Source organism: Sparus aurata, unplaced genomic scaffold (genome assembly GCF_900880675.1).
Source record: "Sparus aurata unplaced genomic scaffold, fSpaAur1.1, whole genome shotgun sequence".
NCBI lineage: Eukaryota > Metazoa > Chordata > Actinopteri > Spariformes > Sparidae > Sparus > Sparus aurata.
In genome coordinates this window covers 1-21,521 of record NW_022045101.1, presented here as the reverse complement: position 1 = coordinate 21,521, position 21,521 = coordinate 1, and the positions used below count along the sequence as shown (strand labels likewise).

Sequence of the window (21,521 nt, the reverse complement as noted above, 5' to 3'; positions counted from 1 at the left end):
AAAGGTTTCAGTTTGGACAGAACCAGTCAAACCTGGACTCCTTAAAGTACCCAGTGTGTGAGAGATATTTATGTTATCCACTTGAAAGGGAATCAGGCTCCACGATGTGTCCCAGCCCTGTTTGTAATACTTTATATAATACCACTAAACAGCCGTTAGATGGCAGCAAAGACATGTATGAAATAGAGGCTGAGAGTTTCACAGCTGCCCGACCCAAAGCTCTGGTATTTGATGACCTGGGAATGAGACTCAACGATCAACCATTTTTCTCCAGAATCACGCGCTGCATGTTTGAAGTTGGCAGAGCTCTAATGGGGGAAAAAACGACGTGTGACATCAATTATTTCCATGCACCTATCAGGAACAGGCTACAGGTTTTGGGTTGCTTGGTCGCTGCTACCAATCACACCATGTTGTTTTGTATCATCACTGATAGTTTAGCCGTCTCATTTAAAGTCATCCAGATTGTTTGTGTAAATCAAGTGTCTTCATTCAGTTTCTCAGAGAGTCCACAGCTGTTGTCAGGAGCTGTAAGGACAAACACACTGTTAGTCCATTTATCCTGAACTGACACGCCTTTAAGAAACAACTACAACCTGTTGACATTTGAAACCTGCAGCAGCCTGAACAGCAGCACAGTGATGTAACCTGTCTTTGATGATGCCATCTTTTATGTTATGATCATAAAGAATAATTTATAACATTCAAATCCACAATCTATGTATATAAATTCAATAATGTGTTATAAGTGTCACACACATAACTAATTCATTCATACATTTCAGTATCAATATTTTTTTAGGATTTGATTATTCCAATCTTATTCCACATTATGTTAAAACAGTCCTTGTTTCTGGTATTTATTTTTCCAGAAGAGATTTCAGTGATGATGGGAAAATGATTATTGAGCTTCACATCAACTGTTTTATGCCCTGATGATGAGACTGATCTGTCAATTATCAGTTTCCATTTATTTGACTGTATTTTCCAGTAAAAAAAGTGCATGACTCTGGTGAATGTCACACCAGATAAAATTGTATAAAACAAGTTCCACTCACGACATGGAGGGCATCTGGCTGAAACAAGAAGAGGTCTGTCTGTTTGGGACACTGTCTGCCCGTCGAGTGCAGCAGCTGGAGCCATGATGTCGTGCTGGAGACAGGTATCTGTAAAGACGTGAGCACAATAGTCTCTGATTTCCTCGAGTCCCATTTGTCCATTTTATTGTCCTGTGACCAGACATTACCCAGGAGCAGCCAGACCAAGACGGATGAGCACGGCTCTTATTCTGACTCTCTTCCTCTCTGGGGTGTGAGGCCTGGTCAGGTTGGACGATTGAAAGATGCTATGGGCAGTGTTTGTCTCAAAGTCTGCTGCCAATGATGGTCAATGTATTTCTAACAAAGGCAATATTTGTCTCAGAACAACAGCTGAATAAGTAACAGTTTGAATGAGTCACCAGCTGCTGCATCTGTATGCACCACCATGGTACTCTTAATGCTAGTTTTTCTATTCAGTCAAATGAAAGAAAGATCACATGGCACAGAGCCTGCAAGAATGTGCTGAGTGGCAGAAGTATGATGAGGAAGTGGACATAGTGCTGGAAGCAACAGCTCATGAGGATTTGGTGATGTTTTTACGGACTTCGACGACAATGGGTGTAAGTGAAACAGAAGAAGAGGTTTGACACCATCTCAAGATGGTCGGCAGTTTATTTTCTTTTTACTCCTCTTCAACATCATCTCAGTAGTGACATTATCATGACTTACAGACTCTGAGCTTTTCAGACTTTACTGTTGCTTCTAACTGTGAAATGATGATGCTTATTAAAATTTTTCAAATGAAACTGAGAGACTGAAATCAAAGTTCTGAAATCTTCTTTCTCACCTTTCTTCTTTTTGTAAACGATGAATCCAGCAGCACCGATGAGAATGAGAGCAAGAACAACCACTGCAGCAGTGACGAGGACGGTCATGTTACTGGGCTTCACTGTTGAATACAATAATAGTTTATTATTACTGTTTTTTCCCCAGATTAATTCCCATGCACTCCCCTTCAGCACCCTCTGATCTCACTCTTACCCCAGTTGGTTCTGATCCGATCTTTCTCCAGTTTGGTGATGATGTCCTCCTTCACACCAGAGAGCTGAAACACACAGTCGTACCTCGTCCAGTCTTCAGGTGTGACTGATGAAAGGTTCAGGTCAACACTCATCTGGAAGGTTCCATCGTGGTTGGGGAGGATCTCTCCGTGGTCCACCTCCTCATGAAGCTCCTCTCCATCTTTCCTCCAGACGAGTGAGGCTCTGTGAGGGTAGAAACCTGTAGCGAGGCAGCTGACTGGAGAGGAGGGAGTCTTCTGGAGGAGAGACACTGAGGGAAGATCTGGAGAGTAAAGAGAGAGATATTAAAGAGGAGAGAGAGGAAAAGAAACAAGGTAAAAGAAAGATGAAGAAATTACATTTGGAATCAATAACAGAAGGTGTGAAAGTGCTTTCAAGCAAATGTAAAATCACTTTCCTTAAACTAACTCTGGCATCACAGTCTGAGTTTTGATGGTGAGTAATATGGGGCGCCGATTTAATGCTGCACGCTAAAATAAAAAGCAACTTTTTGCCACATTTAGCAACAAACAACGTTTAAAAAACATGTCATTTTTCAAATGTTACTTTTGACCAGATTTAAAGCAATATTTGTGAACTTTGTGATATTTGCTTCTTTTGTACAAATATAACATCAATGTTTAGTAAAAAAATTAAAAATGTAAATATAAATGTTGAATGTTAAATATAAATGTTGAATCTAAATCTAAATATGAATATAAATGTTACATTTAAATCTAAATCTAAAATCAAATACAAATATAAATGTTAAATAGAAATATTAACGTTAAATTTGAATGTAAAGGCTAAATGTTAAATATAAATGTCACGGGTGAAACTAAATATTTACTATATGCATTTAATATGCAAATTCACACTGCTTGTCACAGGAAGTACCAAAATAAAAGCTACCGAGTGCCGTGGTGGCTCTGCTGTGGTGGATGCTGTAGCTGTTGCTAGCACTTTTCACACAGAGATACATATCGTTGCAGCGGCAGTTCGCCAATTCTCTGCCGTTGGTTGTTCACACGGAGCCAAGCAGCGCCGGCAAGTAATTCACACAGAAAGCTCTTGTATGGCTCCTAAAGAGTCTGTGTGTTGTTTTTCCAGGTGTCCTCTTGTTAATCTAAACATGAACCTGCTGACAGTTTATAATCATATGGATGCTGTTCTGATGTGTTGGGATTGAGACCCTAACCCACCAAACAACAAGCTGCTTGTCTCTTTGAGAACAAAACGGAGAATTGGCGAACCACCGCTGCAGCGATGATGCGGTGACTCATTCAAAAGGGCTACTGTCACTGTTGTTGCAGATGCATTGCTGAACCTCTGTATTGCCTCCAAAACGGCCCTACCAGTGTTTCTTAACAGGTTTAGATTTAACCTTCAGATTTAACATTTAGATTTTTTATTTAGATTTAACATTGACATTATATTTTTACCAGAGAAGTAAATATCACAAAGTTCACAAATATTGCTGTAAATCTGGTCAAACGTAACATTTTAAAATTGACATCATTTTTTTTCGAGCATGGTTTGTTGCTAAATGTGGCGAAAGGTTGTTATTTTAGCATGCGGAAGTTTACAATCGGCGCCCCATAGAGTAATAAATCAATTGAGTAATAACTCAAAGATGTCTGTGATTGGTCAGGACTAAAGCAAATGTAACCACTACAAAAAAGCTGATGTCAGACAGGTTGGATTAATAATACAATGACAGTTAAGTCTGAGCAGTCTAATAAACTACATCAGGTCAGGTGACTCTACCTGTTCTCAGCAGAAAGCTCCTCCCATTCTCCTCCAATACTTCTTCAACCGTTCTGGACAATAGTGAGTTAAACTACGTTTAGACTGTCCTCCTAAAAATGGTTCAGCTTCCACTATCAGTTTGGCGATGACTCTACCTGTTCTTAGGAGAATGCTCCTCCCATACTCCACATACTTCTTCAGCCACTCTGGAAACATCTGAGTAAAAGTCTTAAATTGTTCTATCATATCTTTATCAGCATCCCATCTGAGTTTGGCGATGACAGCTTCAGGTCTTAGAGCAATCCATGTATATGTATTCAGATCCAATTCCAAGAGACCTTCTCCATCATAACCAAACTGAGCGAAACCTTTGATCTCTCCAGTCTCATCATCCCACTCACAGCCTCCCACCTCTTGTAAAACATGGACACCTGAGACAGAGACTGTAATTAACACTGATTCACAGATGAAACATTCAGTGGAAAGATGATCTTAAAAACATTGTACATTGTGTGATGACTGCTGTTATTTTAGTCGTGTGTTCATGAATCTGATTATTATCATTAGTTTGTGTTTAACAGCTTCAGCAACAAGTCTAACTAGCAGCTGATTAATGGTGACATGATGAATGACAGGTAGTGGCTGGACCACTGAAGACAAACTGATATGATGGTTTACTTTACATGAATCTCTATTTCAGGTTATGTGTAAAATGATGTTAGAGTTTGAACTGATTGGTATCTTGAGGCCCTGGGTCACTTTACAACTAAGATCAGTAGCAGAACAGTAAAAAGTTAAACAGGCTATAAGATGTTACATACTGTACCTCCAGTTTGGTTGTAGAGACTCATCAGACTGTTGGTGCGGGCTCTGAAGATGTTTGGCAAAAACTGGAAACACCCTTGTCTGTACATCTCCAACCGCTTAGGATATTTAGCAATGTCCTTTACATCAATCGTTTTGTTGCTGTCACAGTACCCCATCAGATGTTCATCCATTCCCTTAGCAAAAAGTAGTTTATTCAAGTGTACTACAAGTATACTTATTTTATACTAAAACTGAGGCAGTATACTTGAAGTGTACTTTTTATATACTATATTTTATATACTTAAGAAAAGTGTAGTGAAGTATACTTGGCTTATACTGAAAAGTACAAAGAATAGTCTAAGACTAAGTACATTAATACTTAGACTTATACTTTAATACTAAAGCTTATACTTATACTTTAGTATACTGTGGACTGTGGCGCAAAGACTCTTGGGTATTCTGTTGTTGTTGATGTGATTATGGTTCCTGAATGTGTTTGTGAATAAGATGATGTGTAAGACGGTTGCGGGTTAATTCACATCCTTGTTATGTGGTTAAATTGTGTCGAATTAACAAAGATGATAAAAATGTTGGCACCGTGAGTGAAGGGGTGTTTTCCAGGAGAGACTTCCTGTCTGTTGAACTGTCTGGATATATGGTAATAAATGGTGAATCTCTGGCTAGAGGTGGCCACATGTAAGTACAGAAAAAGGTTGAGTTGTGCTTACGTATAATTTAGTAGAATTAAAATGTTCTTGACTACACATGTTTGCTTAGAGGTATAACCTCTGTTATAAACTTACATGTTAATAAACTAAAATATGGACTAGAAGTATATACTTAGTACACTAGTAGTATATAGATGAGTGTACTTGTTGTATACCTGAAAATGTACTTCTGTAAACTTAAAATGACCTTAAAAAGTATACTTAAAGTATACTTTATAAACTTAAAATGTTCCAATTTAGTCCGAAGAAGTATTAAATTAGTATACTTTCTAGTATGCTACAAGTACATGGTCCATAGTATACTTGCTATACTTATACTCAAGCATACTTAATAAAATGAACTTCAAGTATACTACTTTTTGCTAAGGGTTATTACTGTCAGCACAAGTTCTGGGATGTTTGGGATTCCAGTTGATGACGTTATGAAATACTTCAGGGAGTGTAGCACTGCAGGACAAACAAAGGAGCTGATAAATAACACAAATCATAACTCTGATATGAAGTGTGTGTGTTTGCTGCGAAGGATCAAAATGCAAAAGTTTTAAATGTAATGTGCAGAACAAACAGCCTCCATTCAGTCTGAACACACACTCATCATCACCACTCAGAAATATGAAGTCAGTATGATTCAGTTAAAACAGTCTGATCAAGGTGAAACAAAGGTGAAACTAAATTTGGAGTAAAGACTTGAGTGGACTGTAAAGTTTAAAGAGTTTAAAGGTTTAAAATGTGATCTTACCTGGTGATGAAACGTGACAGAAGAGAAGCAACAACAATAACGTTCTCGTCTTGATTTGATGAAGACGAGTGAGTGAAGGACCGAGCTGATCAGCTGTTTAGCATTATTATTATTATAATAATTTTTCCCACTTCATTTTAATTGTGACTTATTAATATCATTATTGTTGTTATTGGATTTCATTTATCAAAATATTTCTTTTGTATTTAACTATCTTGCATCATCAGGGTACGGAATACAATTTTATCGTGGGATGATAGAAAGAAAGAATTGGCTCCCTTTTTATGATAATATGGTCGAAGTCCTTCCTCTGCTGGTGATCTGAGAGACTGAAATGATTTCACCAGCAGTAACTTAATGTGAAACTCACACCAAAATGCAACCTAGGCTTTTTTTGTGTATGTATATGAGTCAAACCTTCAAGTAAAAGCAAAAAGAGGCACTTTTAAGATTTACCGTATTTTCGGGTCCAACTCATTTTCAATGGGAGTGCTACGGGCACTTTTACGATAGCATCAAAATCTCTATTTTTAAAACAGTAAGAAGGCTCGACACAACATGAAACTTTGCTCGTAGTGTCACCAGGGTCTCTACACATGAACAGGAGCATTGAGAACATTGACAGTAAGCCTTTTCACAGAGTCGTCGCATTATCACCATAGCGCAGTGGTTCTCAAATGGTGAGGTGTCAGGGGGGCATGTGAGGCAGGGCAGGACGCGAAGGTCCATTTCCACTGGATACCTGTCTGCTGCATTACATCTCCGTCACGCCAGCAGAGCTGATAAGTTTCACTTTCACTTTAGTGTAAGTGTTAACTTCCAGCAGGTCCGCTGCACTGCGTTTCTGCTCCGTCCAGCTCCAGCAGTCCGGAGCCCTCCGGCACAGATATGCAGGACTTCTACATATCTGGTGGATGCCGGAGCACGACACAGCAATTCAGCTGAATTTTGCACCAAACAGACCGGAAGTCAAGCGCCGAAATAACAATATAACATCCGGTTACTTTTCAAATTAAAAAACTCCGTTTTGACACCTCTAAAAAGAGACAAACACAAGCTCTTCTGCTAATCCCTCGGTCGGGAACTATGCAGCAGGAAATATGACGATGCCTACATAGACCTTGGGTTTACTGTGAACACGGTCAGAAATGAGGAAAGACCTGTTTGTGTTTTATGCCTAAAAACTCTGGCAGGACAGCATGAAACCATTTTGATAATCAGGTGATTGTATGCAGAATGCTGCAACTCATACAGTGGGTTATACAGATAAATAGATAAATATTATCAGGTTCTCAATAGTATTTCAATACAGGGGGGCGCGAAAAAATGTCTGTCCTCTGGGGGGGCATGACAGAAAATAATTGAGAACCGCTGTAGCGGTATTCATGATGATGATGACGTCTGTGTGTTTTTTTCAAGGTGTTTCCCCGTGTGTTTACCTGTCAATCTAAACATGTACCTGCTGCCTGTTTATGATCATATGGATACTGTCAAACCAACCACACTGTCAAAATGGTACAACCAATGTTTCCAGCTAAGTCGCTCGACATGCTGGCAGGCAACATGAGAGCACGGTGAGGAGACGTTACAGTGCAGCACAATCCTCCGTCCGGCTACCCGGAGAAGACCGCGGATAGCGCTCGTTCGTGTCAATGAGCTTTTATTTTGGTACTTCCGGTGACAGTCAGTGTAGATTTGTTTATTAGCTAAATATTTAGTTTCACCCGTGATATTTAGATTTAACATTTAGATTTTAACATTTAAAATGTAGATTTATATTTTACATTTAGATTTAAATGTAACATTCATATTAAAATGTAACATTTAGATTTAAATTTAACATTTAGATTTAGATTTAACATTTAGATTTTTTTTGTAGATTTAACATTGAAATTATATTTCTATAAGAGAGGTAACTATCACAAAGTCCAGTTATTGCTGTAAATCTGGTCAAAATTAACAAAAAAATTCACATATGTTTTTTAAACATGTTTTGTTGCTAAATGTGGGGAAAAGTTGCTTTTTATTTTAGCATGCGACACTTTACAATTGGCGCCCCATAAGATACTGATATGCTCTACAATAAAGTCAGTAGTGTGGCCACAAATTTCAGGTGATCTAAGTTAAATTAGAAAATTGATCCTAACAAACAAAGTACACACCAATTAAACTGTAAGTAATTCAGCGTTAGCCTCTGAGACACTGAGGCCTCTGCAGTCAGCTGTGGAGCAGCTCTGTAGTAGAAGAATGTGTGTAGAGGTTCACTCAGTTACCACTAATAAGCTTCACATGTGTTGTGTATCTAATCAGACACATTGATTCAGCTACTTGATTTATTGTGATGAGGAAAATGGAGCCCTGATACAGGAAGTGCTTTGATGATTCATCTTATTGACTTTTTTTTTATTAAAAAGCAGAAGAACAAGAGGAATGGGACAGTGAAAAATTATTCACACATTCAAGCTTTTCAGCGTAACCAAAAAGTCAACAGAGAGGAAAAAAATATTCCTTAAATTCTTGAAATTATTCTAAAAATGTCAAGTGTAAATGTATTTGATTTTATAACATATTTTGAAGTAAACATGAGCACATATATTCTACAAAGGTTTCAGTCTGGACAGAACCAGTCAAACCTGGATTCCTTAAAGTACCCAGTGTGTGTGTGATATTTATTTTATCCACTTGAAAGGGAATCAGGCTCCACAATACAAGTGTCACAGCCCTGTTTGTGATACTGTATATAATACCACTAAACAGCCGTTAGATGGCAGCAAAGACATGTATGAAATAGAGGCTGAGAGTTTCACAGCTGCCCGACCCAAAGCTCTGGTATTTGATGACCTGGGAATGAGACTCAACAATCAACTATGTTTCTCCAGAATCACGTGCTGCATGTTTGAAGTGGGCAGAGCTCTAATAGGGGAAAAACATGTGACGTCATATATTTCCATGCACCTATCAGGAACAGGCTACAGGTTTTGGGTTGCTTGGTTGCTGTCAATCACAACACCATGTTGTTTTGTATCATCACTGATAGTTTTGTCGTCTCATTTGAAGTCATCCAGATTGTGTTTGTAACTCAAGTGTCTTCATTCAGTCTCTCAGAGAGCTCAGAGCTGTTGTCAGGAGCTGTAAGGACAAACACACTGTTAGTCCATTTATCCTGCACTGACATGCCTTTAAGAAACAACTACAACCTGTTGACATTTGCAGCCTGCAGCAGCCTAAACAGCAGCACAGTGACGTAACCTGTCTTTGATGATGCCATCTTGTATTTTATGATCATAAAGAATAATTCATAACATTCAAATCCACAATGTATATAAATTCAATAATGTGTTATAAGTGTCACACAAATAACTAATTCATTCATACATTTCATTATCAACATTTTTTTAGGATTTGATTATTCCAATCTTATTCCACATCGTGTTAAACAGTCCTTGTTTCTGGTATTTATTTTTCCAGAATTGATTTCAGTGATGATGGGAAAATGATTATTGAGCTTCACATCAACTGTTTTATGCCCTGATGATGAGACTGATCTGTCAATTATCAGTTTCCATTTATTTGACTGTATTTTCCAGTAAAAAAAAAAGTGCATGACTCCAGTGAATGTCACACCAGATAAAATTGTATAAAACAAGTTCCACTCACGACATGGAGGGCATCTGGCTGAAACAAGAAGAGGTCTGTCTGTTTGGGACACTGTCTGCCCGTCGAGTGCAGCAGCTGGAGCCATGATGTCGTGCTGGAGACAGGTATCTGTAAAGAGGTGAGCACAACAGTCTCTGATTTCCTCGAGTCCCATTTGTCCATTTTATTGTCCTGTGACCACACATTACCCAGGAGCAGCCAGACCAAGATGGATGAGCACGGCTCTTATTCTGACTCTCTTCCTCTCTGGGGTGTGAGGCCTGGTCAGGTTGGATGATGGAAAGATGCTATGGGCAGTGTTTGTCTCAGTCTGCTGCCAATGACAATCAATGTATTTCTGCCAAAGGCAATATGTGTCTCAGAACAACAGCTGAATAAGTAACAGTTTGAATGAGTCACCAGCTGCTGCATCTGTATTTACCACCATGGTACCCTTAATGCTAGTTTTTCTATTCACAGTAAAGCAAGAGAAGGATCACATGGCCCAGAGCCTGCAAGACTGTGCTGAGTGGCAGAAGTATGATGAGGAAGTGGGCATAGGGCCAGAAAGCAACAGCTAAAGAGGATGTGGTGAAGTTTCCATGGACTTCGGCGACAATCCTAGTCAGCATGGCAGCTGAGAGATTTGATGTCAAGGGGGAACAAGCAGTCAAACAGCCCAACAAGAAAAGTTACAGGGCAAACAAAATCCCCAACATCAGAAAAGACTGACATACGACTTGAAGTGAAACAGAAGTTTGACACCATCTGCAGGTTATTTTCTCATGACTCCTCTTCAACATCATCTCAGTAGTGACATTATCATGACTCACAGGCTCTGAGCTTTTTCGACTTTACTGTTGCTTCTAACTGTGAAATGATGATGCTTATTAAAATTTTTCAAATGAAACTGAGAGACTGAAATCAAAGTTCTGAAATCTTCTTTCTCACCTTTCTTCTTTTTGTAAACGATGAATCCAGCAGCACCGATGACAATGAGAACAAGAACAACCACTGCAGCAGTGACGAGGACGGTCATGTTACTGGGCTTCACTGTTGAATACGATAATAGTTTATTATTACTGTTTTTGTTGTTGTTCCCATGCACTCCCCTTCAGCACCCTCTGATCTCACTCTTACCCCAGTTGGTTCTGATCCGATCTTTCTCCAGTTTGGTGATGATTTCCTCCTTCACATCAGAGAGCTGAAACACACAATCGTACCTCGTCCAGTCTTCAGGTGTGACTGATGAAAGGTTCAGGTCAACACTCATCTGGAAGGTTCCATCGTGGTTGGGGAGGATCTCTCCGTGGTCCACCTCCTCATGAAGCTCCTCTCCATCTTTCCTCCAGACGAGTGAGGCTCTGTGAGGGTAGAAACCTGTAGCGAGGCAGCTGACTGGAGAGGAGGGAGTCTTCTGGAGGAGAGACACTGAGGGAAGCACTGGAGAGAGATGAATCAAACTATTTCTATTTTGAAACACTGAGACAGCAAACTTACCTAACTCATGCTCAATGTAAACTGGCTATCACAGTCTGACTATCGATGGAAAGAAGTTTCAGAACAGCCAAAATGTCAGTGTCTATTGATTGGTTAGGACAACATTGAATTACAGCTACAGAAAATAAACAGAGACAACAATTAACAATCTAACAATGTAATGTCAGACTGACTGGAGGGAAAACACAACAGCAGTTCAGTCTGAGCAGACTGTATGAACATGATTGTGTCCATTAAACTACATCAGGTCATGTGATTCTACCTGTTCTCAGCAGAGAGCTCCTCCCATAGGCCAAATACTTCCTCAGCCACTCAGGGTAAATCTCTGTTAGGTGATTCTGATTGGACTTCATTCTAGCTTTGTCAGCATCCCATCTTAGTTTGGTGAGGACAGCCTGTTGTTTTGGAGCGATCCATGTCTCTGTCTTCAGGTCGATTGATATGAAGTCTTCTCCATCATAACCATACTGATTAAAACCAATAACCTCTCCGGTCTCATCCTCCCACTCACAGCCACTTATCCTCTGTAAAATGTGAACACCTGAGACAGAGAAAGAAACACCTCACCTCATCACTTTAAGGTTTAACATGCCAACAATGAACAGTGATGCAGCATTGTTGGTTTGAGTCCAAACTATTACAGCGGGGACTGACACAAAAACTGTTTTCTCTAGTTTTGTAGTATGATAGTTATATTCTGTGTGTTAAAATGTCAGGGTGAGCGTCAGTTCTGTGAGACTTTGACTGGAGAAGAGATTCACCTACCTGTGTGCAGGAAGGAGTTTAGTAAGAGGAGGACATATATGCTGGGTGTGTCCTGTATGTGTCGCTGTGTGAGACCAAGCTGCCACAAGTTAGTTTCAACTTATTCTGCCAATTTGTTCCTGATACATTGTTGTTCTTTCCTTTAAGTTAAGTGTACATGCATCCAGATGACATGTTGTTTATCTTTTAAATGAAGTTTAAATGCAGGCAGTATTGGGAATGCACCGATACAGATGCCTGGACTTTGTGTATCTGTTGATACCCGATACCGATCCGATACCGTTGTTGAATTAATAATAAACTGTATACCGTCCACCTTATACCTTCCTTCCACCATGTGGAAGAGACTAAATGTACCAGACTTTCCTAACTAAGACAAAATACCTTTCAGGGTACCCAAGGACACTTAACAAAGTGGAACAAACAAAACAAAGAATAAATGGAGCGCCTATCAGTCAGCACGGAGGGAACACTAGCACCTAAGTCAGTAGCGTCGTCCGTAAACAAACTTGCGTCTGGAGGCTCCGTGCACACAGCGGGGCGACACAGGTGACCAAGAGATCCAATCCCAGCGATGAAGCCTGGGTTGAAGTGACAGCAGAGGTCCAGGTGCTCCTGCACTGAACACCTGAAGACCCCGCCAGCAACGGCGGTGTAGCGACCATCCAACATCGCTGCGAGCTGGGAGAGACCACAGCAGCAGAGGAGAGTGACAAAGGAGCCAAGCGGTGAATAACCCAGAGGTGGTGGTGGAGGGAGGACCAACGGAGCAACCAGTGCCGGCCCTGAGTAATTTGGTGCCCTAGGCAAGATCTTAGCCGGCGCCCCCTTGCATCGCAATTTCACAATCAATGCTCATACACTTACACAGAAACTGCATGTATATATTGTGAGGTCATGAGAGGTAATCCCGATATTCAAGGCGGAGCAGTGCAAAAACTGAAAAAACAAGCCAAAATCAGAAGAATCAATGCAGACGGTTTATTCTTTCACACAAAAATCCCCTATGAGTCCAACTGAAAAAACCTCCCGAAGGAGGGGGAGAGCCCTTTAACTCCTCCTGCACCCCCAACAAAGTCTCTTAACAAAAAGTGTCCGTCGTCCTCTATTTTCCCTGAAAGCACTTTCCTTGTCGCTGCAGTTATTTCATCCCTGGCCTTTCAGCTCCTTTCAGCTCCCAGCTCCAAGCATGGCTGCTCTCTGCACTCTGTCCTCCTTTGTTCTCCTCCCCTCTCCCTTAATCAGGTGGCCTAAACACCTACACCTGTCAGAGGAGTGATACCTGCTGGGAAGCGTAGTGTGTGCTGCGGCCATTTTGTTTTGCTGCAGCCAAGCCTGAAGGGGAATATAGCAGCCCTCTACCACCTGCCTCCTGGTGATGCCACAATATTCAAGATTTTATTTCTTTTAAGTCAAAAATATCACACCAAATAAAAACTGAGGAAAGAAACAAGTGATAAAAATACAACATAAATAAGGCATTGTGCAAACATATTATCTCCCAGCCTCAGAGTGCCATCTCTCGCTTATCTATTGTCAGCTGCTTTGCAAAACGACCTCCAACTCCTTCCATGTTGCCATGTGGGTATTGTGCTCCTGGCTATCCTCATGAACCTTCAGCAAGTGACTTGCATTTGTCCAGTCCTTTAGTCCTTATCACACTTGGTCCTATTCAGCCCTTAAAACTAACTCAGACCGATGACTCAGCATTTTTTTTTATTTCACAGTACACAAAAGACAATGAAAATACATATTTGACCTATTTTGGCCATAAGCGGTCGTATTGACCGCACATCATTTTGCAGGGTCTCATTAACAACAAGACTCCGTATTTATTGTGCTTCTTAATCTTCTTAATCTATAGTTGTATTATATCTAGGGTTGTCAGGCGATTAAAAAAAATAATCTAATTAATTAAAGGATTTGTAATTAATTAATCTAATTAACTGCATTTTAATCTCATATCTGCTAAAGGTACCCAAATAAAGAATTCAAATTCTAGGACATTACAAAATTGTATTGCATGACTAATCAATTGAATACACTAAGAAGAGAAGATCTGAAATCCACATGTTTATTCATGAAGTGCGTTTCATAAATGAAATTTAAAAGAAAATGGTAAAGCACATCCCAGCAAACCAATTAGGCCAGGTGCATTATTCAAAAATGCAATACAAATACACTTATATAAATGAAATTCAGAAATAAATTAAGGCTGAATCTCAAATAGGCACTTAAGCAGACTCTTAATCCCTGACGTGTTTAGCGTTTAAATGATAAGTCAAGCTGGAGCAGCTTCGGTGATAGGCAAATTCTTTTTTACAAAAGCTACAAATCATTGCGTTCTTGTTGATAGTCCCGTCTTCGTTCTTTTTATAAATAAACTTGCCGTTCAAATGCCCTAGCAACGATGTGCTCGCCTCGCTCCCCTAAGTCGCGTCCAGGGTGTCTGTTGTCACCCTGCTTTGACAAGCGACGCAGGTGGGAAGTGACGAACATGTCCGGACAGTTCCTCGGTGCTACTGTCATAGACATATTAGAGTTTAGATTCTCTGGCCGAGCCCGAGCCCGATATTACCCGTCACTGTCCTCGGGCCGGGCCCTTGATCAAGCATTTGTGTGTGTGTGTGTGTTTTTAATAACTCAAAATAATGACTGTATTTCCAGCTAGAAAACGCGCATCTCTCTCCTCCTTCCAAGATGCTTGTGTCGCTGCGTTGTGTTACACGTGAGTGAGTGTCGTTGTGCTGAAAACGTGACTTCTCGCGCACGAGACGTCACTCCTCGAGACGCAAGAAGAAAGCAAAATATATATTTTTACTAAGGAAAATGACAAAAATAATAGTAATGCACAGTGACTTGAATTAGTAACTTTAATCTTATTACTGGTTTGGAAATATTACCATGTTAGATTACTCATTACTGAAAAAAGTGGTCAGATTAGAGTAACACGTTACCGGCGTCACTGATTGTAAGTGCAACAAGGACCTTGAGAACGTCAGTTATAACAACCCAAGTATTAAAAAAAATGTCGGGTTTAAATCGGGCTCGGGCTCATAATTACAGTTAATGTGTCGGGCCGGGCTCGGACACAACGTACACGGGCTCGTGTCGGGTCGGGCTGGATATTTTGGAACCGATCTAAGCTCTAAGACATATGTCTATGGCTACCGTAACGTGCCACTGCCAAGTAGCCTACGGATCATTCAATGGGCCAAATTTGAATTTGAATTGCCACTCAGAATCTCAGAATTAATTGCGTTAATTTTCATAACGCGTTAATTTGCTGTGTAATTAATTAATCTAATTAATGCGTTAAACTGACAACCCTAATTATATCGCCTGGTTGGCACCATGCGCAAACATAAACGGGAGTTCCCCCTCCGTGAAACAGCGAGCGGAGCTGTTCGGTGCTGAAGAGATGCGACTGTGTAGCAGGGAAAGCCGAGGAAGAATGTCCGCATCCTAAGCACCGTGCACACAGGTGTGGGCACCTTTAGAGGCGCCAAGGCAAAACCAGAGTCTGTGATGTACTACAACAACACCAATACTGCGAGGCCGTACTCCGTCAAATGCGGTACGGAAGATGGCCAGTGGTGGTCTTCTATAACATCCTCGACCTGGCTTGGATCAATGCCCGCATCTTATTCAAGGAGCACCAGCAGCAGGAGAGCCCGGAGGAAAGTCCTGCAGCAGCTGGCAGAGGAGCTGAGGGCAGAATACATGGAGGGGAAAGCAGCCGCGGCAGTCGGCACAAGGTGGGCAGCAGTAGAAGCAACCACCGCAGCAGCAGACACAGAACCGGAGGCAGTGCTGGTCCGAAAGAGCTGCAAACGGAACCAAACATCGGACACTTGAAATGCCACAAGCCCGTGTGTGGTGACTGTGATGAGAGCGGAGGTAATCTGCAGACTGTGACCAGGGATCCAAACGACTCTTTTTTGTTTTAGATCAACTCCTTTCAAGCTTTTTCTATTATTATTATTGTTTTAAGTGTTAAAATAAAATGTTTCATAATCAAATGAGTTATTTTTAATTGTCAATTTTCTTGTTCTGAGTTTTCTCTAATAAAATCTTGTGTAAACATATGCAATAATTGCGGTTTAATATGTGCATGATATGAATATTGATAAATGTATTATTAAGTGTGTTAAAATGTACATATTGGTGTTATTTTTTTTTTTTTTTTAAATATCATGGCACAATGAATGCATTCGTCACTGGGTATTTACATGAGAGATTATAGAGTTTAATATCTAGCGGTCACAATGACCGCTTATGGCCGTTCTAGTAGTGCTGGAGTTCAGGCCCTTCTAGTGTTAACAAGAAGCATTTTGCAAAAAAAATAAAAAAATAAAAAATAAAAAAATTAGATATATTGTATTGGAGTATGTGTCGTTTTTGTTCTGCATCGTTTCTTGTTTGTAGCATTTTGTTGTTGCAGCATTTTGTTGTTTGCAGCATTTTGTTGTTGCATGTGTTTTGTGTGTCTTTGGTTCTGCATACTTTATGTATTGGCAACGTTTGGCCGTTGCTGCGCGTTTGCCCTTGTTGGCCACCGTACATATGTAATCTGGATAACTCTATTTTCCTGATGAATATGCGCAAATCTAACCAGAAAACACAGGAGGGTAAGCATGGCAGCAGACATTTTGTTCCAAGTGAAAACTACCCAGAATTCAGTGCATTGGGGGTTTGAGAGCTCTAGAGGACCAGGTGTGAACAGAATGGGGACTGAGGCCCCATCAAAGCTGAACTGGACCAGAAAGAGAACCCGGTCCTCTTTGTAATAAACTCACAATGTGAAAACAAAACAACTGAGTTCTTTTTCTGTTGGTACACTTTTTGGTCCACTTACAGAGGACTAAGTTCGGTTCGCTTAAAGGGGACCATATGTGAAAGTCTGTATTCTTTTGGAGAAAACATTTAGCAGCAGAAGCAGTGCAAGCTATCATTTCTGTTTGAGTACATCAGCTAGCTTCTTTTGATTTTTTTCAGCAAGACTGTTACAAAAGTCATGTTGACACTCTCTCATCTTTGTTTTTGGAAAATGTGTAACTGCTTTTTTATTTTAACTGGACCTCTGTGAACTGGAAGAGATGTCCAGTCAGCAGGTCTGTTGGTGCAGCCTTGAGTCCTGATTAGGGGTGAAAAGGTATACCGTATTTCGGTATACCATGGTGGTGTAAAGCCACGGTGGTGACACAATGAGATTTCCAAGCTCACTGTGACGGTAATTAATTAATTATTTTAATATTATGCAGCGCTGCTGGCACAACGCCACTTACACGAGTAGGGAACTCACAAATAAAACATTTCACTTCACGTTCACATTAGGATCAGTGGTGGTCAGTTGTCACTCAGTCACATTATAATCTAATTTTACAGCTGCAGCAGTAGATTTAAAAAGCATTTCCTACCTGTGTGCTGCTCAAATGTAGGCCTATATTCCATTTAGTTCAGGGCAGGCTGCATGGTCAGCGTCTTTTAGTTGGTTCGGTGACAGTCCAATCAAAAAAGGTAGTTTTGGTAAACACACATGAGACCCACATGATCAAGGAAGCTAGAAAAAAGCATGGCATGATGATGGCAGACTCCCAACCAGAGGCAGATTTACCCTCGGGCCCGGTTGACCAGATGTCCCCTACTCCACCGCCTTTTTAATCCTCCAGCCAAGCGACTCCGTTCATTTGTTTGGGAGTTTTTTGGCTACCTTAAACAACCGGATGGATCCATAAAGGACGACGGAGAGCCGACTTGCAAACTATGCAACAGGAAAGTAGTTGCAAGAAAGGCGAATACATCTAACATGATGTCCCATCTCCGCGAGTGGCATAAAAAAGAATATGCACAGCTTAAGTCCAAGCAGGTAAGATGAATCATTATAAATCCCACTGTAGCCGGTCTACGATGTTTCATTCAAAGAGCATGGTTATTGTTGTTGTATGTCACTTTCATTCTCAGTGGAACGGCATGGTCTTGTCGTCTACAGCATATACACATCTACAAGGCATCACTACGTCGCTTTGCAATGCTTTGCAATGCTTTGCAATGCTTTGTTCACTTATAGATTAGTTGTTTGTTTGGGGCATGGCAGTGACGTCATGCCAAAGAAAAACAAGACGAAAGAAAGAAAGAGAGAGATTGAAGGAAAAAAGGAGAGGGAGAAAGAAAAAAAAATAAAATACTGTCACCGTGAAATACTGCGGTATACTGTACTAACACCGTCACTGTACCGTACTGTAAAATCCCATACCGTTACACCCCTAGTCCTGATGCTGTGTCACTGGGCTGGTGCTGGTGAAATATGTTAAAGTACATCTGAAGAGAGAGGAGAAGTATATGTGACCACTGCATGTTACATATTAATGAAAAAAAAAAACAGATGCTTGATGTGTGCTATACATAAGACCAATACAGAATAATAATGAAAATGTGACAAGATTCATTCAACTTTGTCATTGAAAAGCAATATAGTCTAACCAGAGTACAAGTGCAGTGTATATATTTCACCTATGAATGATATGGGAAAGCTAAGGTGTGGGGTATTAACAGTAATACACTTTAACTGCACTTTAACACTGATGTAAACTTTAACAAACATAAACGGTGACACAATAAACCAAAGGCTCAAAACTATACTATGACAAACTAATAGCATTTTAACATACAAGCAGTAAAGACACCTGTAATAACACCTGAACAGGTCTAACGTTAACTTTCCAAACGTCCCTGATGAATTTAAGATGGAGTAACATTAACACACGTTGACTCAGCTATTTATTGACTATTTACTAGACGATGCTGCTGTCGTCCGAAGTAAGCTAGCAAGCTAACACTCTGCTCCAACAACGGTAACTACGATCATTAAACTTCTAATTTCATTAACTTCATCACATTGACATTACTGTACCTCTATCTTCTTCACGTTTTTCTTCCTTTGCTTTCCGTCTTTTCCTTCACTGTGTGCCGGATGGTTTCAGTCTTTTGGACCTTGTGGTTCTGCTACAGTATCAGTAAATCTCTCTCTGGGTCTTGGGGTCTCGGTCCGGTCAGCTCCAGGCAGCTCGCCTCTCGACCCGCCCCCTCACAGAGGACAGGTACAGTGCATTGAGCCAGAACCCAGAAAAAAGGCTTCTCCATTATTTAATAGTCTTTTGCTATGACGTTATGTTGCTGTGGGCTTATATAATATTTCGAAATATAATAAATAATTTAAATTTTTTATTATTTCTTTTTTTCTGTCCCATTTTCGGCGCCCCCCGCAGATGACGGCGCCCCTAGCATTTGCCTATATTGCCTACGCCCTGGGCCGGCTCTGGGAGCAACGATGGACAGCCCACATAGTATTGAGTACGTCGGTTTGAAAGTTAGCGTTGCTAGGCTAACAGCTGATCGGTGAGGCTAACAACTGATGGGGGGGGGGGGGGCTAACAGCTAATCAGCGGAGAAATGTGACATGAGTAAGTGCAACATCCTGTAAACAGGAATCCAACATAAAACATAGCAGCTGAACCTGAGAATAAACTAATAAAAAGTTGGTCAATCAACAACTTGTGCTATCCAGCATGCAACACACACGCCGCTGACTATTGACGAAGGATGTGCTGCAACGGAGAAAAAAACAAAACTGGATCGGCCTGTGGATCTGTTAATTTTACCGATCCCCGATCCAGCCATTTTGTCAATATCGGGGCCGATATCCGATCTTAACATCGGATCGGTGCACCCCTAGCCAGTATTTATAATGTGTATCTGCCTTCACACAAGACTGTGGTGTATTATTTGGAGTTGTTTGATTCCTACTTCCTCTCCTGTGAGAAGTTTAATCCTGTAAATATGGCTCATGGACTGTATTTAGATTCACACTCACTGTGTATTGTTGTTCTGTATTTACTTTTTTTTTTTTAAATAACAGAATCAGAGTGAAGGATTACAGAATATATATCCTTCATGGATGCATTAATAATGTAAGCTACCTTTGTTCTCATGCACTTTTTGTGTTACAGAGTTTTGGCATGTATGTAAATATATTGATCTATATCTGCTGTTGTACAGAAATCATCCATCATGTCATTCATCCATCCATCTGATCGAGCATTCCCAACTCAATAAATGATTTAAAGGTTTTTGGATCCTCATGTTTAAATGTGCACATCAGTCAGATGTTCTGTGGTCCAGTCGTCCCCTGAAGCAGTATTAGTTAATAAAGTATTCAGTCTTTTTCACTGTGCATGATGGAAACTTTCTTTCAGCCCAGGGAGGCTGATCAAATCAATTCCAAATATTTCTGATACAAAACTTACTAAAACAGCTCATGAAGTAAAAGGTGAAGTATAACATAGTACATACTGTACCTCCACTTTGGTTGAAGCGCTGTTTCAAACGACTGACTTCGACCTTGAAATAAGGTGGCTCTATTTCAAAACATGTTCTTTTGTAATACTCCAAGTGATGTGGATCATCTTCCAATAATTTTTTCACCCAGTCGTGTTTCGGTTCAAGTATCTTGTTGCTGCCGTCGCAGTAAAGCACCAGATTATCATCAACCACTGCAGCTGCAACGTACTTAGGTAAGTCTGATAGTCCAGAAGATGCAGTGGTGATATACTTCAGGGAGTGTTTCACTGCAGGACAGAAGAAGTTTATACATTCAGTTAATACAATAACCCTAACTTTCACTGCTTCTGTCAGTGCTTCAGAGAGATGCTCACTTGTATGGCTCTCATAAGTCTGTAAAACGGAACTTTTCGTCTCTCATTCTGAGATAATGTAATGGGCAGATACAGTCAGGAAACATTCAGTAGCCCTGGAGGTCCATCCATCACCAGTAAGCGCCACATGGGCTATGTATGTCAGACAACTCTTTAACAATTACTCGTTGGGTCTCTTCATAAATTGCAGGAATTACTGTGATTATTGTGTTTGCGGGAGGGGATTTTATATTGTGGCTCGAGTATTTAAATCATACAACGAAATCCTGTACCCTCCACCATGGCAAAAGGCTGCATATCTTTGGCTATGAAATACCCCACTGCTTTCGTTATGCATGCTGCCCTGTCTGACTCACTGTAAGGCTGTTTAAAAGCTGCAGGGAGTAGAAGTTGTCCTGTCGACTCTCTCCCTTTCCTCCTTGCACTGTCTCACTGGGATGATGTCTTCGCAGATGAGCTGACATGTTAGTTGTGTTACTGTTAGCATAAACAACACGTGTTACACAATGCTTGCACACTGTCCCAGTTCAACAACTTTCTTACCGCCATCATCATAGGTCACGCCGTCATCATAGGTCACTCTAAATTATTATATCCACATGATCAATAATTATAGATTAGAAATCTCAAAGTCTTTATTTTTTTTAAATATTGTTGCAATACTGATATCAAGGTATTTAGTTAAATTAACTGTGATACTTCTTTTTGTTGTCCAGTCCTCGCATTAATGACTTTTGAGGACATTTAAAAAAATCAAGATCTATATTGTGTGCAGTTATACA

At 40.4% G+C, this 21,521-nt stretch overlaps 1 protein-coding gene across 1 annotated transcript; it reads right to left on the bottom strand.

The window, feature by feature from the left end:
• Positions 1-93: 93 nt before the first annotated feature.
• Positions 94-21,149, bottom strand: LOC115577560 (major histocompatibility complex class I-related gene protein-like). Its single transcript, XM_030410441.1, has 7 exons — positions 21,096-21,149; positions 20,383-20,652; positions 11,523-11,801; positions 2,082-2,384; positions 1,888-1,989; positions 1,059-1,166; positions 94-528 (listed from the first exon to the last, which is right to left on the bottom strand). Coding segments are annotated over exons 1-7 (1,113 nt in total). The 5' UTR covers positions 21,097-21,149; the 3' UTR covers positions 94-478.
• Between the last annotated feature and the right edge of the window lie 372 nt (positions 21,150-21,521).